Genomic DNA, 22,285 nt, shown 5'->3' on the forward strand with positions numbered 1-22,285 from the left:
GCTCTCTCTTGGGGGGGGAGGGGGAAGAGTAAAACCAGTTTTGTGTGATGCTTCCATAGTGTCAATACTTGTTTGCCACAACAGATTCCTTGAAAACCACTTGTGGGATGTCCAATGTCCACAGCAGAACTTAAGAAATTCCTTTAGAATAGATTTAACAACCAACAAGATTTAGGGAGGGCTGGACTGCCACTTGATGTACACGAGGCTAGCTGTACAGCAGTGTTAACAGCTAGAAACATGGTGAAAATCTGCAGGAAAACTAGCGGAGAGCTCCGGCACAAATATTACTTCCCTCATAATAATCCACATGCAGGAATTTTTATTACTTCCCTCATAATAATCCACATGCAGGAATTTTTATTACTTCCCTCATAATAATCCACATGCAGGAATTTTTTTTTTAAACAAATTTTACAGTCCCACTTCAAAGCTACAGAATGGGTAAAGAGTCTAAAATGGTAATCACAAAACTATTCTAGTGCTCTTCCAGTGGCAGGCACCAAATACACATCATTGCAAAGGGCTGAATGAATCAAGTTTTCTCCAGTGAGCTGGGCACAAATTTTCTCCCCCAAGTATGTCCCCTCCCCCCTTCCAACATGCCTTACTGCACACAAATCAGAGTGCAGTTAAAGGTGGGCGAGAAAGCCACAACCACGACGTACTCGTCCAAGCTGATCTCGCATATCCTCCAGCTCTCCTTCCAGGGTCTTCTTCTCACTGAGGGCAGAGGCCAGAGCAGCATCTTTGGAATTGAGTGATGCTTCAAGGTCTCGAAACCTAGCCTGGAGTCCATTCAAATCAGAATCTTTCTTTGCATAACTGCAAAAAGAATAAAAAAGAAATTCCTAACTAAAATGAAACCCTGTTCAAAAGAGGAATGTTCTGCACAAGGACTGTCACAATAAATCTCCACAGTAATTGCCTGCCTTGTAGTCAAATTTCATGGCAGTCTTGCTTTATTATTCGCAGTTACAGGCATGACCCATGATGTACTACTTACCTGCCCAACATCACATCTCACTTTGGATTCACTGCATGGAGCATTACCCTTTTATTTTGGATCAATGTAACAATAACCCCCAAAATTACATGTTTTCAAGATCACAGATTCCTTCAGATGTGACCATGCTTTTCAACTATAAAACTCCACAAACTTCTACAAAGCGTCAACTTCTTTCCTGAAACCCTCTATCAGCAGCTCACATGTATGCCAAATAATTTTGGCATCCAAAAAGCCATCAAACAAGTGATGCCACAGCCTGGAGTTTTTCACAGCCATCCTTGGGTAACCTCTCCTTCCAAATTTGCCAGCAGTGCTTATCACCTCCATTGGCCTTCTGTTTTGCTGGCTTCACTCTGAAGTTGGGGCATGCGAGGCCCTGCCAGCACCATGCCTTCAGACTGAAGCTAGAATAAAAGAGGTAGATATAGGTATGTTACTAGCAATCACAGTTCTCTTGCTGGCAGGAAAAGGGGAAGGAAGGAGAGAAATGCACACGTGTGAGAGTTTTGGGGTGGGGAGAGATGTTAATTTTTTTCCCAGGGCACTGCACCCACTCTACAATGTACTCTGCCCCCTCCTGACTACTTAATGTAACTATGCTCCCAGTCGATGGGTTGCAAATTATGGTCTCAAATAGGAAACTGAAAAATGATCATCATCATCATCATCCTAAACCCCAGTTATAATCCTGGGAATGAGCAACAAATAAGAGTTTATCAGTTCATAATTGTAGAATGATAATAAAATATCCAGAAACTTAATAAAAATGCCTAATACAGTTCTACTCTCCACTGCCAAATGAATACAAATCAGGAGGGATCTGCAATTGCCTTAGATCAGACAAGGCTGTATTGACTCCTGTTCAAAACCAAAATGAGTGCTAGACAAGATGGTTCCAGAAGTGTAATGCTGGGAGAGACTCCTGTATAATAGTCTAGAGTAAGCAGTTGTCACCTAAACATCATTACCTTATAGTCACAGGATGTTGAACTTTACTATTATTTATTTATTGCTTTTATATACCTTCAATCTGTATTACAATCTTAAAGGTGTACAAGGTAGTAAAATAAAATCATAAAAATAAAATTATAAAATCATTAATTAAATAGACAAAAATAAAATACAAAAGAAATAAAAGATATAAAATCAACATGAATAATAAATCAGACAATCATACAAATAAGAGCATGCCAGGACTGCTATTTCAACTATCGTAGGCCTTTTTAAATAACTAAGGCCTGGATTTTCTAAGGTCACAGACCTTAGAAAATCCGGAGGTAATGGGGGGCGGGGGGGGAGAGGCGGGCCTGTGAAAGCCGGCAGCCGTCGCACCACTGCGGTGCACTGGCTGCAGGCTTTCGCACCAAATAGCTACACCATAAAAGGAAGTTATTTGGCACGAAACTGGCGGCGATAAGGGTCCTTACTTTTGCCACCAGCGATATATCCGGAAAGTCAGCCCCGGTGCCTCTTCTTCTGGGGCCGACCCCGCCCTGACTCCACCCCCATTTAGTGATCATGTGTGATCGCTTTTCAAAATGGCCCCCTAGGTTTTTAAGATCTTTTTAAAAGCTTTTAGGTCTTTCTGCATCTTTAGCTCACATGGTAACTCATTCCACCGTTTTGGGCCTGCAATTGAAAATGCTCTCTCTCTAACTTCTGATAAATGAACAGATCTGATAGAGGGGACTGACAGTCAGCATACAGCGAAACCTACCAAACTACCACTTGCTTGCAAATTGGCTCTAGTACCGTATGTTGATTTTATTCTTGGTCTATTTCCTTGTTTTCATGTATATTTTATCACAGTGCGCTCATTATGGTGCACTGTACCAGTGCTGCACTAACAACCCCTTTATCAGTTCAAAGTCATGCACAGGCATCCCTGATGTCCTTTTTATTCTCCATTTTCATTTCTGCCTTCACCAGAACATGTACTGCACCCATCCTTTTCTCTTTCCAATCCACCAAAATCGCCACTTCAGATTTTTATGCGTGCCACACTCTGCTACAAACACCACGTTCTCCAGCTTCAACTCTGCTCTTACTCATTCTTCTGCCTCAAGTCTCTCCCCCACACACTTTTACCTTTTAAATGTTTCCTCGCTTACGTCCCATTAAATTCCATTTTCAATAAACATTTATAATAAGCATCTATTCAGACCGCATGCCCACTATTGCATCTCCAAGAAATAATCTCCCATCACAGTCAACAGTCCAAGAAAAAAAAAAAAAAAGTCAAATTTAAAAAAAACTCATTGCACCCAGACTTCCAGTAGTGCTCCCGCTATTATCCGACTTAATCCTCTGCTTTTAGTGAATCACTGACTACTAAGTGCATGATGTGGAGATCTAAAGAAGTGTGCACACACTCGATTCCCTCCCTGTGGACAAACCAAAGGAACAAACTCTATAAAAAGCAGAATCATCCCACTGCAGCCTTGTCAGGAGCAAGTGTGGAAGGCTCGGCTAATGAGGAGGAACCTGGAACTGCACAAATAGAAACTGATTAACACACACAACCGCTTATGAAAACCTTTGCTGATAAAAATTGACCAAACTTGATCTTTGGCTTAAAACTATAGTCGATAAGATTGCCCAGCTAGTGCAGTCTGTACGGGAGCAGCAGAGCATCTGGAGAATACAGATTCAAAAATTATGGATCTGGAGAAGGCAGAATAGACAGAAACCATATCTCAACTTGGGAAAAAATAGACAATCTGGAAACAATCACGGAGATGTAATATTCGAGTTTTTGGTCTGCCTGATCAAGCTGAAGGTCATGACGCTAGGCAATTCTTTTCAAAATGGCTGCCTAATCTGCTGCATATAACAGCCAAACTGGGTGTCAAAGACTGACTGAGATCATCGTGCATGTGCTCCAACCCCGACACTGGAGGACACTCGTGTGCAGTTATTAAATTGCATAACTTCAATGACAAATGGCTGATCCTGAATGCACTGCGTGAGGCAAAAGAGCTGGAATGCCAGGGAAGTCGAGTGATATTTCAAGACTTCTTGGTGGATTTGCAGAGGAAATGGAAGTCCTTCACCAGAGTTAAAAAATAAAAAAAAAGCTGGAGAAGCACAATATCTAGCATGCTATGTTGTACCCGGCTAAGTTGAGGGTGTAGGTTAATGGTAAGCCAGTCCTCTTTAACCATGTGCCATCCATGGAGATATTTTTGCAAGACACACACCAAGACCACGTGGAACGAGACTAGTGCTTTCCTTTATCCTAAACTAATTGCGCGATAGGGGGATTCGAGTGGGAGAGAGAGTCTGGGCTTAGGTTGGGTGTTCTGAAGTCCTTGCTAGAACTGTTTCAATGGGCCTTTTTCCTGTGATATTTTATTTAACTTTGCTCTGCTGGCACCATCTTGTTTTGGCTGCGGACTGCTGCTTCTCTTGGCCTGAGTTCTTGTTTTCGCCTGGTCTGTAGTTTCCTGGATGGTACAGACTCCTCTTGGCGTGGTGGTTCAGAGATAGGAGTGAAGCACAATGATGAAGAGGTTAGCAAATGCCTGTTATACTCCTGGACAAGGTCTGCAAATTTAATCCAGGAGGATCTTACAAATCATTGCACGTTATCATACAGTGCAGACCTGCAGGGATGCGTTGCCCGACTGAACTTATTCGACCTGTTTAGTGCTACCTTAGCTGCATGGGAAGTGGGGGTCTCAGATGTTAAGCTTGTTCTTATTGTTGTTATTTCTGCTGCCTTTTCCCCTTATTTTTACATTTTAACACACTCCTGCTAGAAGAATTGCAAACTCAGAGCAGGGTCTCTGCTCATTATGTGACCAGTTTGGAGGGCTTGTTTTGTTTAAAAGTAATGAATCTTTTTCTTTACATGTACCTCTCACTGTATATCAGTTTCTACAAGTTAGTTCCAGTGGACTTATCCTGCAGGGTGTGTTTGCAGGATAAGTGAGGGGGAGGAAGAAGGGAAAGCTCGCCTTACCAGTCTCAAAGGTGTTCTCACTAGGGGGGGGGCCAAGGTCTAGATTGCAGAGGGTGTGGTTTTTCGGTTATGGGAGAAGATGGAAGGTTAATAGGGGTGGTTTGAAGGCTCAAGTTTTGGTTGCTAATCCTCTGTGCTAAGAGACATACAGGCAAATACAAGCTTGTTACTTGTTCTGAGGTAGTTATTATTGTTTAGCATTTGCACACGGTTTGATTCTCAAGGATCTGGCTATTTTCACTTTCTATGCTTCTGTTACATTATAGCACTCCGTCCTTTGCATGGGTTCTAATGTGCACATTCTCTGTCTCTCAATCAGGCAGATACAGTACAGTGCGCTCCGGCGGAGGGCACTGTTAACCCGCGATTGGACGCACGTTTGACGCGCTAGCGTTACCCCTTATTCAGTAAGGGGTCGAAAACGCGCATCCAACCCTCCCGAACCTAATTGCGCCCGCAACACGCAAATGCATGTTGATGGCCCCATTAGGTATTCTCGCGCGATTCAGAAAGGAAAATGTGCAGCCAAGCCGCACATTTTACTTTCAGAAATTAGCGCCTACCCAAAAGGTAGGCGCTAATTTCTCCGGGCACCGGAGAAAAGCAGTAAAAACTGCTTTTCTGTGCACCCTCCAACTTAATATCATGGCGATATTAAGTCGGAGGTCCAGAAAGTTACAAAAAGAAAAAAAATTTGAAGTCGGCCCGCGGCTTGAAAACCAGACGATCAATTTTGCCAGCATCTGGTTTCCGAACCCGTGGCTGTTAGCGGGCTTGAGAACAGACGCAGGCAAAATTGAGCGTCGGCTGTCAAACCCGCTGACAGCCGCTGCTCCTGTCCAAAAAGAGGTGCTAGGGACGCGCTAGTGTCCCTAGCGCCTCTTTTTACCACCGGGCCTAGTTTGAATACTGAATCGCGCACACAGGAGAGTGAGCGTTCGCCCGCTCTCCTGCGGACTTTACTGTATCGGCCCGAATGTTAGGGGAGCCTCCATGCCTGTTAAAAGGAAGGCATAGTTCAATTTGCCAGACAAAACAAAGTTCAAAGTTTCCTATTACAGGAGACACATCTTACTAATTCTGAACATGAGAAATTAAAGGCCAATTGGCCTTGGCCAGGTGTTTTATTCCTCATACCACTCCAGAAGTCAGGGGTCTGTGTCCTTATTGAAAAGAATTTACCGCTTCACATTCTCCGCTGTCATTTTTGCTTCAGGCTTAACGATTCTGATGCCGTTGCTGGTTAAAGGGTAATACTTTGCATTCATGTGAAGATTTACCCTTACTTTTCAATACATTTATAAATGATCTGGAAAGAAATACGACAAGTGAGGTAATCAAATTTGCAGATATAAAATTGTTCAGAGTAGTTAAATCACAAGCAGATTGTGATAAATTGCAGGAAGACCTTGTGAGACTGGAAAATTGGGCATCAAAATGGCAGATGAAATTTAATGTGGATAAGTGCAAGGTGATGCATATAGGGAAAAATAACCCATGCTATAGTTACACAATGTTGGGTTCCATATTAGGTGCTACTACCCAAGAAAGATCTAGGTGTCATAGTGGATAACACATTGAAATCGTCGGTTCAGTGTGCTGCGGCAGTCAAAAAAGCAAACAATGTTGGGAATTATTAGAAAGGGAATGGTGAATAAAACGGAAAATGTCATAATGCCTCTGTATCGCTCCATGGTGAGACCACACCTTGAATATTGTGTACAATTCTGGTCGCCGAATCTTAAAAAAAGAAAAAATTGTGATGGAGAAGGTACAGAGAAGGGCTACCAAAATGATAAGGGGAATGGAACAGCTCCCCTATGAGGAAAGACTAAAGAGGTTAGGACTTTTCAGCTTGGAGAAGAGACGGCTGAGGGGGGGATATGATTGAGGTGTTTAAAATCATGAGAGGTCTAGAACGGGTAGATGTGAATCAGTTATTTACTCTTTCAGATAATAGAAAGACTAGGGGGCATTCCATGAAGTTAGCATGTGGCAGATTTAAAACTAATCGGAGAAAGTTCTTTTTCACTCAACGCACAATTAAACTCTGGAATTTGTTGCCAGAGGATGTGGTTAGTGCAGCTGGTATAGCTGTGTTTAAAAAAGGATTGGATAAGTTCTTGGAGGAGAAGTCCATTACCTATTAATTAAGTTGATTTAGAGAATAGCCACTGCTATTACTAGCAACGGTAACACGGAATAGACTTAGTTTTTGAGTACTTGCCAGGTTCTTATGGCCTGGATTGGCCACTGTTGGAAACAGGATACTGGGCTTGATGGACCCTTGGTCTGACCCAGTATGGCATGTTCTTGTTCTTAAGAATGTTTTTGTTACTGTTCTGTTAACATCACCTTACTAGATCCTCAAAATTGACTTTCTGGAGGGGAGGAGTTAAGATGGCCACACAAATGGTAATCTTTCCATTTGCCTCTGCCATGTTTCTTGGGGGTCTTTTATCCAAATTTACTTCAATGCCATCTAAACGGAAGGGTTAAGTTTGGGTCTTCCCTTGAGGCAATTAGTCACAGAATGTGTTCCTCCCAGCCATGATGTGAGGGTACTTACCCCCATTGCTGAGGCAGAAGCAGGAGATCCTTCCTCAGCTGGTGAAGAGGCATCATTGAGCCTGCTGGACTGCCATTTACCCCCCTACCCCCCCCCCCCCAGAGAGAGTGTTCACGGCAGCGCTGATGTCTCCCAGCCACGGGATGACCACCTCATTGGGAGCAACTCAGTGAAGGAAGTTATCGGGACTCAAACTTTGCTGCGACTGGAGAGAGAGCTGTGAAGAGGAAGTCCAGGCTTCCAGTTTGTCGAAGCAAGCAGTCTCATGTTTCAATCTTCCGAGGGGCGAATCGTCTTGACATCAAAACTGTAGTGGAGTTCCTGCAGTTATTGGTGAGTCAGCTCAGGGCAAGAGGTTTTCCTTACCTCCTAAGCCAGCCGTTGTGACTCTGGAAGTGCTGTGGGACTTAATTGCCAGTCTTACCACATCTTTTTCTGAATGTTATGCCAAGGAGGACTCCCTATCCCAGGAACTGGTGTCCCTTGCTCGAGTCCAACAGAGAACGGCATTTGAACACTCAGAGAAAATATGTGTATTGGAAGGAGCTGTTTCTAAAATGGAGTCAGAGAATGCCACCATAGTTCAAGAGCGTAGGATCTAACTCGTAGAATGGAATTCATTGAAAAAGTGCTTAAGATCCCATAATCCGCGGGCCAGGACAGCGCTATTGATCGCTCAGGAGCTGAAGTTGCAAAACAAACAAAAAAAACAAACAAAAAAAAGGATACGGTTTAGGGGGTGGGGAGGAGAGGGGAAGAGGGAGGGAATTTAGGTAGGGAAGTTCCCTCCCAGTCCTCTCCTTAATTGGAGCGGCCTAGGAGGGAACTGGGGAAGGCCCGAGTGCATCGCCGCGCAGATAATGCAAAAGTCCCCCGTCCCCCCACTTGCGTGCGCTGCCCGCACATACGCGCGCAGATTATAAAATACAGCGCGCATGTGTGCACAGCCCAGGGATTTTCTAACATACGAGTGCTGGCATGCACATGCTAGAAAATCGGCACGTCCATATGTGAGCACAGGGAAGCACACGCACACGGACGCATGTGCTCACAATGGAAAATCTACGCCAAGTGTAACTTTTTGTGAAAAATATTGGAATAAATGGCGGCATTTCTATAGTGGAAGAAGGCTCTTATTTAAGATAGAACACACAAAAAGCTTTTGATCACACATTACTTCTATTTGCTATTATGGGCACATGCAAAACAGACCCTTTTCTAAACAGCATCAGGCTTCCAAGAAGAACTGGGCTAGCCTGCATGAAGTGGTATATAAAGCTGCATCAGGCTTCCAAGAAAACAAGAACATGCATGGAGTGACCATGGTTAAAATCTAATCGTCAATGAGCATGAGAAGCCCAGATGTTTTGGATAATGATCTCACTAATTTTGCTGGCTGGGTGCAGTACTGCGAAGCGGCCCAAGCATTGGATCAAGTATCTGTTTTGTAAGAATTAAAAAGGAAGACAGGTAGGCCTGAAATGACCCTACCAGTGGGTGGTAGACAGCGCAGTGGTGAATTCTGGAAATGTTTGGGACAAATGTGGAGGGCCATGGTGGGAAGGAGGTTGAAAGGTCAGGTGGAAGGCAAGGGAGAGAAGGAAGGAGCTGGGGTTGATTTGCATAGTGGAACGTATATGGTCATCTACCATAATGGTAGAAAAACAGAGGAAGAATATCAACTGGTCAGAATGAATGAGCCAACATTTACTTCTGTTATTTATGAAGAAAGATCAAACATGTTGGGGCTCTTCAGCTTAGAAACGAGGTGACAGAGGTAGCACATTTAAAACAAAATCTGAGAAAGTATTTTTTCACTCAATGCACAATAAAGCTTTGGGATTTGTCACCAGAAGACATGGTACCAAGACATCTAGCATAGTGTAGTTTAAAAAGGGTTTGGACAAGTTCCTGGAGGAAAAGTCCATAAAACATTATTAGCCGGGTAGATTTGGGAAAGTCCAGACTTATCTCTGGGAATGAACAAGAAATGGATCCTACTGTTTGGGATCTGCTGGGTAAAATTGTGACCTGGATTGGCTACTGTCAGATGCTGGGGCTGACTCGGCCTGGCACATCTTACGTTCTTATGATATTCAGTTCCTAAAGGATTCTTGAAAGATGAATGTTGTCTACTTTACAGACAGCAAAAAAAAAAAGCTTTAGTGTAAAAAAATATTGAGTAAATTTAATGAATCCCATTCTTTCAAAGAGATTTAAATATCCTCCAGATGTGAATGTGCTGATATAATTTACCCAAACCACATTCTCGTAACTCTCATTCTAAAGTAACAACATTCTTACAAATAGTAATTTAGCATGGCTAAAACACACGAGTTTCATTCATTACTCAGGCCGCCTTCTGGTTACATAAAGGCTGGAAATGAAGGAATGTCATCTACCCTGATTACAGACTCGTTTCCAGCTAGACTACTAGCTTTACTTGCAGCTGATCCACTAATTGAGTAGAGGAGAAACACACAGCATTTTAAGGGAAAAATCACATCCTTCATCTTAGCAGTCTCCCCATGTCAACCTCTTATCAATTTCCACGCTAAAAATATTCTCTCTCCGCTTCTGACACTTGCATACACCTCTTCCAGTCCTTGCTGTAACATCACCTGCCCTGCATCCTGGGAGGCTTAAGCCTCTGGAAAAATAACATGGCAGCTGTCTATTTCATTTCTCTTGAAGCATTGGAAAGCTTTCTAATTTGGTACGACACCTGAACAGGAGGGATGGGTTTTACTTTGGCTCAGGCATGTCTTTCCTGCTCCTTTTGGACTTGCAGGTCAATCAGAAAATAGCCTCTACTGGACGGTGGCACTGTGAGCCTTTAATGTGCAACTCTCCAGAGTTTCTTTTTTTTTATATCCCCTTCCCAATTCAATTCAACCCAGCCACCATGGCAGGGCCAGCACAAATCACAGCTTCCTCCAGAATGCTGCAAATATGCACCAACTGGCCACTAGGTGCTGCTACTGAGCTGAAGCTTTCCAGTTGCCTCCCCCCCCCCCCTTTCCAGGAATTCAATGCTACTTCTGCAGATCCCCCCCCCCCCCCCCCCTCCGCTCGGTCCAGAGACTGAACACAGGTCTTCCACACAACAGCACACAATATTTACCATTGAAGTGAGCCAAGGAGGAATTTTTCTTAGCATGCTTTGCATTTTTTAAATATACTTTGTAATCTCTGTATTTTTATGATGGTGCACATAGGGAAAAAAAAAAACCCACACCAGGAATTCAATGCAGTGATTGAAATTCACTTCATCTTCCGTATATAGCCCGTACCTGGAGATTAACCTTACAACAAAAAAGCTAATATGCAAATTTACCCCAGCATGAGTTTCTCAACTTCTGCTTCATCACCAGGTGCTGCTGGTTAGATCATGTTTATTTACATATCACCAATACTAAATCAGGCTCTATTGGGTTTACATTTGTTTTAATTGGATGTTATTTGCCCTTCATGTTACATGAAATATCACCAATATTAAGTTAAGTGCGTGCAATAAACAATTACAAGCAAGGGAACATCCAAGATTGTTTGGAAGGACACTATTCATAAGAACATGAGATGTGTCATGTTGGGTCAGACCAAAAGGGCACATCCTGTCTCAGACAGTGGCCAATCAAGGTCATTAGGGTATACCATATAATCCCTCTTAAATCACTATAATAAAAAAGTCACAACATTAGCTCTCTGTTTGCTTCCACATACAGTTCAAGTTTCTCTTACTCACTTCTGCAGCTCATTACCTATCTTTTCTCTCTTACACCCTTCCTCCTGAATTCCAGTCACTCTTATCTGTGCTTGTCTCCTTCACTGCCAAATCAGATATCACACTTTCCACCCTGCTTTGCCCTATGCCTGGAATAAAATTCCTGAGTCAATGCATTATCCTCCCTCTCTCTGGCCATATTCAAATTCAGTCTAAAAATGCACCTTTTACAGGCTTTCAAATTCTAACCACTTCTCTGCAACAAATACAATTCCCACAGACAACTTTGTCATATATATTTGTCCTGGCTAGATTGCAAGTTCCATGGAGCAGGGATTATCTTTTATGTGCATCTGTACAGCACTGCATGTGTCTAGGAGCACTTTAGAAATGATAAATGGAAGATCCCAAAGACTAGATCCACTCCTTGATGCTTACTCCCAAGGATAAGCAGTGGCTTTCCCTAGTTTACCTGGCTAATAATGCTTTCTAGATATTTCCTCTGAAAATGTCCAAACCCCTTTTCAACCCAGTAAGAGTACTAGATGTCTCAAACATGTCCTTTAGCAACAAGTTCCACATCTTGGTTGTGCATTGAAAAAATAAAAACTTTCAAATTTATTTTAGATCTGCTGATAGTTTCAAATTTGAAAAGGTAAATGACTATTCCTTATTTACCTGTTCTACCCCACTCACAATTTTATAAACCTTTATCATATACCCCACCACCATTCATCTCTTCTCCAAGCTGAACAGCCACAATGTTTAGCCTTTCATCTGAAGGAGTCATTCTATCCCCTTTATGTCACCCTTCTCTGTACCTTTTCTAGTTCCACTATATCTTTTATGAGATGAGTGTCCAGAACTGCACACAATATTCAAGGCACATTCGCACCATGTACTGTCACAGAGGCTTTATGATATTCTGTTTTATTTTCCATTCTTCTCCAAATAATTCCTAACATTCTATTTGCTTTTTGTGACTGCCACACTGAACTGAGAATTTCAATGTATTGTCCACAATGACTCCAAGATCCTTTTCCTGGGTACTGACTCCTAATACAGAACCTAGCATTGTGAACCTATAGTTGGGATTATTTTCCCTATGTGCATCGCTTTGTGTCTCTCCACATTAAATTTTATCCACCACTCAGATGCCCAAGTCCTGACTAGCAAGGTCTTCACTGTCCTCTTGTGCTTTAACTTTGAATAATTCTGTGTTACCTGCAACTTTGACCACCTCACTTGAAATCTCCTTTTTCCAGATCATTTATGTTAAACAGCATCGGTCTCAGTGCTTAGTTTGATTGTTTCACTTTCTTCATTGGGAAAGCTGACATTTAGTCCAGCTCTCTGTTTCCCTTTGCTGAGTCCATGTTGGCTTTTTTCCAGCAAGCCATCTTTATCCATATGGCCAAAAATTCTGTTCATAAGGATATCTTCTACTATTTTGCCCGGCACAGACATCAGGCTCAGTGGTTTATAGTTTCCTGGATCACACTTGGAACCCTTTTTTTTTTTTTTTTAGAACTGTTTCATTGGCCACCCTCCAGTCTTCAGTGGCTGATTTCAATGCTAGATGACAGATTGCTAGTAAACGGTCTACAGCTTTAATACTGGAGATTTTAGACTTCTGGGGTGAATGCCATATTGATCTGGTGATTTATTACTCTTTCGTGTTTCAAGTTATTCTATTGCCTCTTCCAGTTATTTGTGTCAATTCCTCTAAATGATCACTTTCAAAGATGGCTATAATGTAGGTATCTTCCCAACATTCTTCTCAGTAAAGAACTCATTAAGTTTTACTCTGACTGCTCTCCCTAAGCACCCCTTCCCCCTGGTCACCTAGTGGTCCAATCGACTCCCTCACAGGCTTCTTGCTTTTGATAGCCACCTTGCTCCCCTCTACATTTAAACTAGTCTCCCAAATTCCTACGCAGGCACAGCAGCAGCTCCTCTTCCCAGCCTGATGGCAAGCACCAGGAATCAAATGGCCCCGGTGCCCAAGTTTTTTCTGCTCCTACATATAAGCAGAATTGTATTTGTATTCTTGATTATTTGTTAGTGCTTACTGTATTTACTTTGCATTTTATTTATAGTCTAATGACTGTCTGTACTACACTAAGCATAATATGGTAGTGAATCATATAAGAATAACTGTATTACTACTACTACCATTAGGGGCTAATGGTCTTGAGCTTAAGTAACCAAACAATTGAGGTAACCTGTCAAGATACAGCAGTAATGGAGGTTTATAACAGATCATGGCCTTGAAACTGTTGTGCCCAGTCGCAGACGGCTGCAACCTTTGCTGCTCACCTCATTTTCCCCTGTAGCTCCGATTCTGGCAAAGATGGCCACCATTGCCTCTGCATGCCGACCTCCCTGGCATTCCCGGGATGGCGTGGGTGATCCTGGTCGCCATCTTGAATCTGGAGTAACTTAGGGCATGTGCCTGCCTCCATCTTATCCATGTCATGGGGGAAACCTCGGGGGCATCCCCTCCACATGTCACTGCCTACGTGTACTTAAGCCTATATAATTGTGATGGAGAAGGTACAGAGAAGGGCGATCAAAATGATAAGGGGAATGCAACAGCTCCCCTATGAGGAAAGACTAAAAAGGTTAGGACTTTTCAGCTTGGAGAAGAGATGGCTGAGGGGGGATATGATAGAGGTGTTTAAAATCATGAGAGGTCTAGAATGGGTAGATGTGAATCGGTTATTTACCCTTTCAGATAATAGAAAGACTAGGGGGCACTCCATGAAATTAGCTTGTGGCATATTTAAAACTAATCGGAGAAAGTTTTTTCACTCAACGTACAATTAAACTCTGGAATTTGTTGCCAGAGGATGTGGTTAGTGCAGTTAGTATAGTTGTGTTTAAAAAAGGACTGGATAAGTTCTTGGAGGAGAAGTCCATTACCTACTAATTAAGTTGACTTAGAAAATAGCGACCTCTATTACTAGCAACAGTAACATGGAATAGACTTAGTTTTTGGTTACTTGCCAGGTTCTTTTGGCCTGGATTGGCCACTGTTGGAAACAGGATGCTGGGCTTGATGGACCCTTGGTCTGACCCAGTATGGCATGTTCTTATGTTCTTACCAGACCTTCCTATCAACGAGTTAGCAACAATCCCATCTTGCTCAATTCCTTTCCTCAGAGACGCTTCGCCTCACTGTTCCTGCGTTCCAGACTGAGTGACTCAGGTACCCGCTCCTCGGGGGCCTTGCTGCACTCAGGGCTATCTGCTCCTCGGAGAGCCTTCTCTGCGAGTCTCACCTTCACCAGCTTATGTGAGTACCTCTCGCTAGTTCTACGGACGACCCTTCAGTGTTCCTACTACTCTTAGGTATAACTAATTGTAAGCAAGTACCGTTTTACTTTATTTATTTATTTGAAGGGTTTTATATACTGTTATTTGGTAAAGCCATCATAACGGTTTACATAATGAACAATTTTTATCATGGAAGTTTTGAGATATCATAACATAGTAAACAATTACAGGAATAAACATAACATAACAAGTCTAGGAAGTAATATAAGTTGGATGAGGAGGAAGTATGTTAGATTGTAGATTATAGTTGTGAGTTCATTTGAGAGTTAGTACGAGCAGATGATTGGGGGTCCGTGAAGAATTTATGAAACAGTAAAGTTTTTAGGTCTTTTTTGAAGGTTTTTATGTTGTGTTGAGTTCTCAGGTCTTCAGGTAGAGTGTTCCAAAGATTGGGGGAGGCGATGGAGAAGGCTCTCTCTCTTGTTGCTGTTAGATGAGCATCTTTGATGGTGGGGATTAATAAGTAGTTTGAGTTATTGGAGCGTAGGTTTCTTGAGGAGTTTTGAAGAGTTATGTTAAGGGTGTTTAGCCCTTGATGTTCATTGTTAAGAATTTTGTGGATGATAGTCATGGATTTGTATGCGATTCGTGCAGTACTAGGGAGCCAGTGAAGAGAGGACAATATGGGCGTAATATGGTCATTTCTTTTTGTTCCAGTTAGGACTCTAGCAGCCGAGTTCTGAAGTATTTGGAGTATTTATATATAGCTACATTTTTTTTTAAATTATTTTTGTTTAATTTTTTTACGTAGATAAAATCAGGTTGAGTAATCAAATTACTTGTTAAGTAAATGTTCTGATTATACAACTCTCCCAACCTAAATCTGCTCAACTTATAGAAGTGCTGAGACTCATAAAACTCATCTTGCCTGATGCTGTAGGTTGTTTCTGTTGTAATCAAAGATTTCTTAGAAATCTGAGTTATAACCTAAGAGTGGTTATCACCCGCAGAAGAGGTACCGGACATCAGAGCTTGCCTCAGAGAACACTGCCTGAGTCACAGCATGTTGGTTAATGCTCTGCCAGTAAATGTCTGCCCAGAAATTCTCTCAACCTACCTACTTTCCTTCTCTGTGAGGATACTGTAAGGAAAGAAGGAGGAAAAGCTTTTTCAGCAACACCATATGCAGATACCTGTTGTTAAAACTAATGAGTTGCAGTTGGGGGTAGTGTCTAGACCGTGAATTCACACATGCTTAGCTGCAATCAACACTAGCTGTAATAAGACTTCCCACGAAATATCCAATTTCCCCATTAGAAGCCCTTCTCCTATACACACAACGATTAAACAATTTCCTAAAGTTATTGTGAATTATGTCATTATTTCAACATGAAGCACAGGACAAACGCTCAACTTGCATCAGACCAAAATCGTGACCCCCACTGTTCAGACCCGCAATGCCGGATTCATTTCCCAATGCTTCCGGTGGTCAGGTATTGATGTCAGCATATCCAAGGCTGGCCTCCGCCCTCTCCACTCAGGAGGTGCAGATAGCAGCATGGCAGGCTTGGAAGGAAGTTGACAGCTCATACCATGATATGCTATGCTGTTCTGACTGTGTAGAGGGGCACAGGGAGACCCCTTGAAGGACAGCAGCGAATGCAGGTGGTAGTGAAGCTGACAGCTCCTGCCACTACAGATACTTCAGGGATGGGGAGGGATGACCCTGTAAAGAGACTTGTCTTGCTTTCTTTAGGGACGATGTAATAAGGTGCGCTGAAGCTGCAGCAGGTTTTCCCACGCAATGCCCTATACAGGTATGTAATAAGGGTTTTGTGAGTGGGGAAAAAAGCACGTAGAACATGCTTACAGATCCCCAGTTTTTCTGCATGAGTGCATGCTAACGGCAAGCAAGAGAGGCAATTATCTATTTATGGGCAGTGCAGGGAGCCGCACTAGCAGGGAGATCAGGTTAGTGCAGATTTTTAGTGCATGGATCAAGGCAGAAGGTAAGTGAAAGCACCGGTGTGGAGACCGGTTTTTTGATGCTTTTGCAAGTCAGTCAAACAGCGGACAGAATGGGTAGAGAGAAGGCAGCTTCACTGATCTGAATTTCACTCTCTCACGGACAGTCACAGTCCGATCATGAAGGAGTTAGATATTACCTACCCACATTCACATCCACTTCTGGACCACTACTTTATTTATTTATTTATTTTAAAAGATAGGCTTTTGCCCCGAGAATCAATTGCAAGCGTTCACACACTGATGGGTGTCCATGCGGGTTTCTGCGCAGATGTCTGCATGTTTTACTACATAGGGCCATTAGCACACGTTCTGCACGCATTATGGCACGTATGTTTGCTGAACACGGATGTTTTGCATGTATCTAATTAGCATACGCAGCTGTTATTACATCCCGCGCTGCCAGTTTTTTGCCGCACGTGCCAAAAAAGTCTGCAGACAAAAATCAGCATGGATCTCATTACATCCTCCCCTTTGTCTCACGGCTAGTGTAATGGTGCTAGGAAGGCACAGGCAGCCACCATGTGGAAAGAGATCCTGCTGTTTGCTGCGTGTTGCACTAGCAGAAAGTGGCATAGAGGTGGGGTTACACAGAGACTGTACTGTATTTATTTCATACATTTTTGGCATATTGAACTTAATATACTTGATCCTAGCAGATAATAGAATTAAAACAAAAACAAAATAATATCATAATACATACATTCTACACCACTAAAATGAAACTGCCAGGTTTTGTTTTGTTTTTTTGTTAAAAAGAAGCAACAGCAGGGAAAGGCATGTTAAACAATTTAAATCTTTAAAATATCTCTATGCTTTTAGTATTAAATTGAGGGTTATTTGGTGAAAATTGGGTACTGGGCCTTGGCGAAAGAACCAATCTCTTCTTATGGGAAAAGTAACATCAGATGTTTTCAAGATTCAGTTGTGATTTAAGTCTGAGAACTTAATGCATACAGGAAGGATAGTCAGACGTGTGTGTGGAAATGCCCATTCCCTCTTAGCCTGGACAGCTTACACACTAACAAGCAGATTTACTAAAGCTTTTGCCCTAATGCAAATACTGCTCCAGTTTTGCACTGTTGTCTTCCCTCCATGAGAGCACTACAATATTTTCACTAATAGATCTGGAGCAATATCTGCATTGATTTCCAGTCTGTCAGGACCAGTCAAGACCGGGCATACACAGAGGGAATGAGGCCAAGAAGCCACTATAGTGGCCCATGCCAACTGAGATGTGTTACTCTGCCCAGTAAATGTTCTACTGCCACCCCGGTTCGGTGTGGGTTTCAGGTGTCAATGATGAAAAGTACAAAAAAATGAAAACACCTAAAACAAAACAATAATAATAAACCCCTTTCTTTTGATAAGCAAATGTGTACAATATTTCTGAAGCATATACAGCAGATATTCATATTAACAACAGAATGGCATCTCACTGGTTTATACACAGTGCGTGTGTGTGCGCACGTGAGTTATGTCTTTTGTGATACTGTAGCAAATACAGACCGAGTGATCCAGTATTAGATGGAATTTGTGCATTTTGCCCAACAGCAAAAAGTAAATACAAAGTCTCAACAGTAAAATTCTTACTTAACATATGGTGCTGCTTATTTCTACTTGCAACGCGAGGCTGCAGGTTACTTAAATCACAGTTTGACATGGTCCTTCCCTTAGAAATCAATTAGAAAAGCTTTGAGGAGAAATATAGTTTGGAAGTCCACTTACTGAAAAGTTGCCAGAAAGCAGGATCAAAGTGCTATTGTGCCCACCACTTGTGCAAAACTCACCCACTTCAACTTACAACTGCAATGATGAGCCTGAAAATTGAGAGAAGATGACAAAAAAAAAAAAAAAAAAAAGACAGGAAAACCTAGATGCTATACACAATTTCTTGACTGTGCAGTGCACTAACAGAAGTGGTGCACAGCATATCACATCGTGTTCATGAAGTGCAAGGGAGAGAACGCAAAATGATCCCATGCAGTCGGAGGCACAAACCGGGGTAACACATACCACAAGTAATCCAAACAAATCCAGCCACAGCTGCAGCCACCATTCCTCCCTCAGACTGTAATTTCCTTGTCAACAGTTGTCTTACATGCCAACTGGACAGTTCACACACTGGCCACAACAGTGAAGCGGTCAATGGGTCTCTCCAAAGCTGCCCAAACCAGAAACCTGCCTTCATGATAAAGTGCTGTCAGCGTCTCTACTCCTACAAGTAGGCAAGGGAGAAGAAAAGAAACTGAGAAAAAGGCAAGAAAAACTGAACTGTTTGTAAGGGCGGATCATATTCACAGCTACACGGTGCAGATCAGGGCTGAAAGGTTCCTTGGAAATTCTAGATGACAGTCACAACTTTTAGATGCCAAGAAACCAAGTGCTTATTTTTTTCTGATTCTCTTCCTCCTCTCCCCCTCTTCCCATTTCCATTCCAACCCTGCCTCCAGCCTCTCTCCCATCCCTCCATTGTGGGAGGATACCGGCAGCCCCTTGGCCCTGCAATAGCATTGGCTCCCCGGCCCCGGTGGCAACTCCCTGGCCCTGCCATTGATTGCCACAGCAGAAGCTCTACAGCCCCTGGCTGGAACAGGGGGGTCTCCAAGCATCACATTTTAGGTGCTGCTGATTTTTTTCAGCCCTGCTGCAGCTACGCTTGTTCCTGTATTTTAAGGAGCTGAAGTGCGAATCCAGATTAGCTGTGCCAACAAAGAAAGGGTGGCATAAAGAGACCCCTAAGCTGTGCCTTGTCCCACCTGGAGAACAGGGGGATCCAGAAGACAAGCCATGATGCATAGAAACGTGAAAAACTGCAATCAGCTTGAAGAGACAGTGAATTTATTTAATGGCAATAACAAATCTAAAGAGTAGGCAGCCCTACAAACAAATATCAGTATCAGATTCTTAAAAGGAAACCCAAACAACAACAAATGGTTACATATACAGTGTGAACTAAAACAAAAAGTGTTTGTGTGTAAACATTTAATATTCCACCTAAATCAAGCAGGTCTCCAGGTGAATTACAATCAATTTATAATAAAATTATTGTACATTGGTAAAAAACTATGCATCAAGGGGGACTCCAAGGAGAATATACTGAGAGGAGGATGACGTGGTTAAATAACAATAAGGTGTCTTAGCAGAAGAGGCTACTGGATTCATCGGGGAGCAAAGAGATGAAAGATACTTTAGCACGGGTGCACTGGTAAAGGCACGCTCTTGGTGCAGGGAGATCCAGGGGTAAAGGATACAGTTATGGGAACAAGTCCCGGTAGTCAAGTGATAAGATGGAGTCTCCACTGCTATCTGAATGCTGTTGTCATGCACATTAACAGAAAATGATAATAGGCATAACTAGCCAAAATCGGAAGGCTGGCTGTGTCTCATTTCATTATTTTTTTTAGTCACGATTCAACCGAAGCATAAGTCAGGTGCACATGGATTCTGGATTTCATGCCCATTTTATTTATTTATTTTTGAATTACTGTTTAAAATATACACAGTAGCATACATGATAACGCAGTAGATGATGGCAAACATCAAGTGGTACATCCAGTCTGTCCAGGTATTTTGAGCTACCCTGCTAAGAATATATCCCAGGTGCTAGCCTGACCGCTTTTAGACTACCACACTTTACCCATGTAAGTTTTTGCTGTTTTCCATACCCTAGGTCAGAGCTTTCCAAATTGTATGTTGCGACATGTTAGTGTGTCGCCTGCAGTGTGCAAGTGTGTCGCGCAAGCCCGGTCCACATAGCCGCTCCCTTCCAGCATCACGCATATACGACAGCATGTGACACCATGCCGTCAACTCTGTCGCTGGTTTAGGCTTTTTTTTTCCTAGCGATTCACTTTTTTTTTTTTTAAGTTCGTGGGTTGCTTATTATTGGGCGACTTTTGCTGTCAATCATGGTTTTTTTGGGCTTGGTGGGTGGGACTTGGGCCCAGCTGTCCCTGTCATTGGCTGCTGCTGCCGATGAGGCCTGGCCACGAGGAGTACTGACTGCAAGCAACAGTGTCTGGTGATCCTGGAAGGTATAAGGCACCAGGGCAGGCTTGAACCCTAAAGGGAGTGAAGCACTTAACGGGCAACAATCAAAAAGAAGAGGTACATGAGTGTGGGGGCCAGACATGTGCTAGCGGGGGGAGAGAGATGAGTGTGTGGGGGACAGACATGTGCTGGGGGGGGGGGAATATGAGTGTGTGGGGGACAGAATTTGTTTTATTATTGTTACTCATAAATTATGACAATAACATTAATCTTGGAATATTATATATTTTTAATATAAATGAAAGGTTTTCATGAGATAGGTTGTGTCGTGAAACATTTTATTTATGTATATATTTAAGGAAACATACATAAATTGTTGAAAAACGTTTTGTTCATTTAACCTTTAACCTCTGGTTTGCTAGTAGACTGAATTACTGTGTCATGAAATTATGTTTGTCTAAAAGGTGTGTCACCAACATGAAAAGTTTGGAAAGCTCTGCCCTAGGTAGTTAAGCATACACATTCCCACATGCAGCCAGACCATTTTCCAAGCTTTGTAATGATCTAAACAGCTACCAAAACTAACGATGCTGCTAACCGAACATTCATCTACTTATGCCCCTGTAGCCTGGCTGAACAGCACACTTGGTCACCACCAACCTGCCAGCATAGATCCACCTATTTCTGGGGGGAGCTGTAGCCTGGTTTCCACCTGGCTACCCCATGGCTTGTAGTTTTGCTAACTCATGCTTCTTTTATCTGCATCTGGTCTTCTCCTTAGCATTTCTCCTTTTGCCTCTTTTCTTGAAGAAACAAAAGGGTGGGTTGTTTACAATATTTCAACCTCTATCATTGTCCTCTATATCTAACCCAAGCATGCTTGAATTGTCATGATTTTACCTCTGCTGGTAGGTTTTTCCAGGCATCAACTACTCTGCAACTTTATACCCCATGTCCTCGAAACTCCTTTCCTTTAGAAAACTGTGCCTATACTTTATTGAAGCCCATGAAATATTTGTATGTTTGTGTCATATAGCCTTTTCTCTTCTTTCCTCCAACAAGTACATTTTAAGATATCTTAAGTCCCTCTTTGTTTGACCTCCATTGAAAGTCTTGTATCATTCATTTTGGCAGCTCTTTTCCAAACATCTTCTTGAATGACTTTACGAAGGTACAGCCTCCAGAACTGAACACAAATACTAGAGATAGGGGCCTCAGTGACCTACCGTATATAAATGCAATATCTCCTCTTTCCAGTTAGTTATTCCTGTATGTCCATTTTTACCTCATTCAGGGTTCATCTGTTCTCTTCATTGATTTAGAAGCTGAAGTGCTTTTGATCCCTTTCTGGTCTCCTTGTAAATGTGTTACATCACAAGGCACTCAGGACAATGCACACGTCTCAGAGCCAACTGGGTAGTAGCCATATGGAATCTCTCAGTATGTTGCCAAAAAAGCAGCCGGCTGGCTGTCCCTGGCACTGAAGTTAATATTACTTAATTTACAAACATTGTGCATAGAGATGCTGACTCATAAACATGCGGTTTCTTACAAAAAAAAAAAAATCTGGTATAAAAAGCACACCAGGCTAGCTAATAAGCACCAATCTGCTCAGAGAGTTTCACAGAAACCTGAAACCATGTTTTCAGCTAAAGTGGATGCAAGCTACTATTCAAAACATAACTAGCAGCCAATTGCTACTACGTCCTAACAATAAGATTT

The 22,285-nt window shown here is 42.4% G+C and overlaps 1 protein-coding gene across 1 annotated transcript in view; it reads right to left on the bottom strand.

Annotated features, from left to right (window-relative positions):
- Positions 1 to 22,285, bottom strand: part of LMNB1 (lamin B1) — a 71,786-nt gene that overhangs the window by 44,095 nt on the left and 5,406 nt on the right. Inside the window, exon 2 of the mRNA XM_029619377.1 lies at positions 669 to 825. Coding sequence (XP_029475237.1) covers positions 669 to 825 — 157 coding nt within the window. The remainder of the gene's footprint in view (positions 1 to 668; positions 826 to 22,285) is intronic.

The sequence above is a fragment of the Rhinatrema bivittatum genome, chromosome 1 (genome assembly GCF_901001135.1).
Source record: "Rhinatrema bivittatum chromosome 1, aRhiBiv1.1, whole genome shotgun sequence".
In the NCBI taxonomy this organism is placed as follows: Eukaryota; Metazoa; Chordata; class Amphibia; order Gymnophiona; family Rhinatrematidae; genus Rhinatrema; species Rhinatrema bivittatum.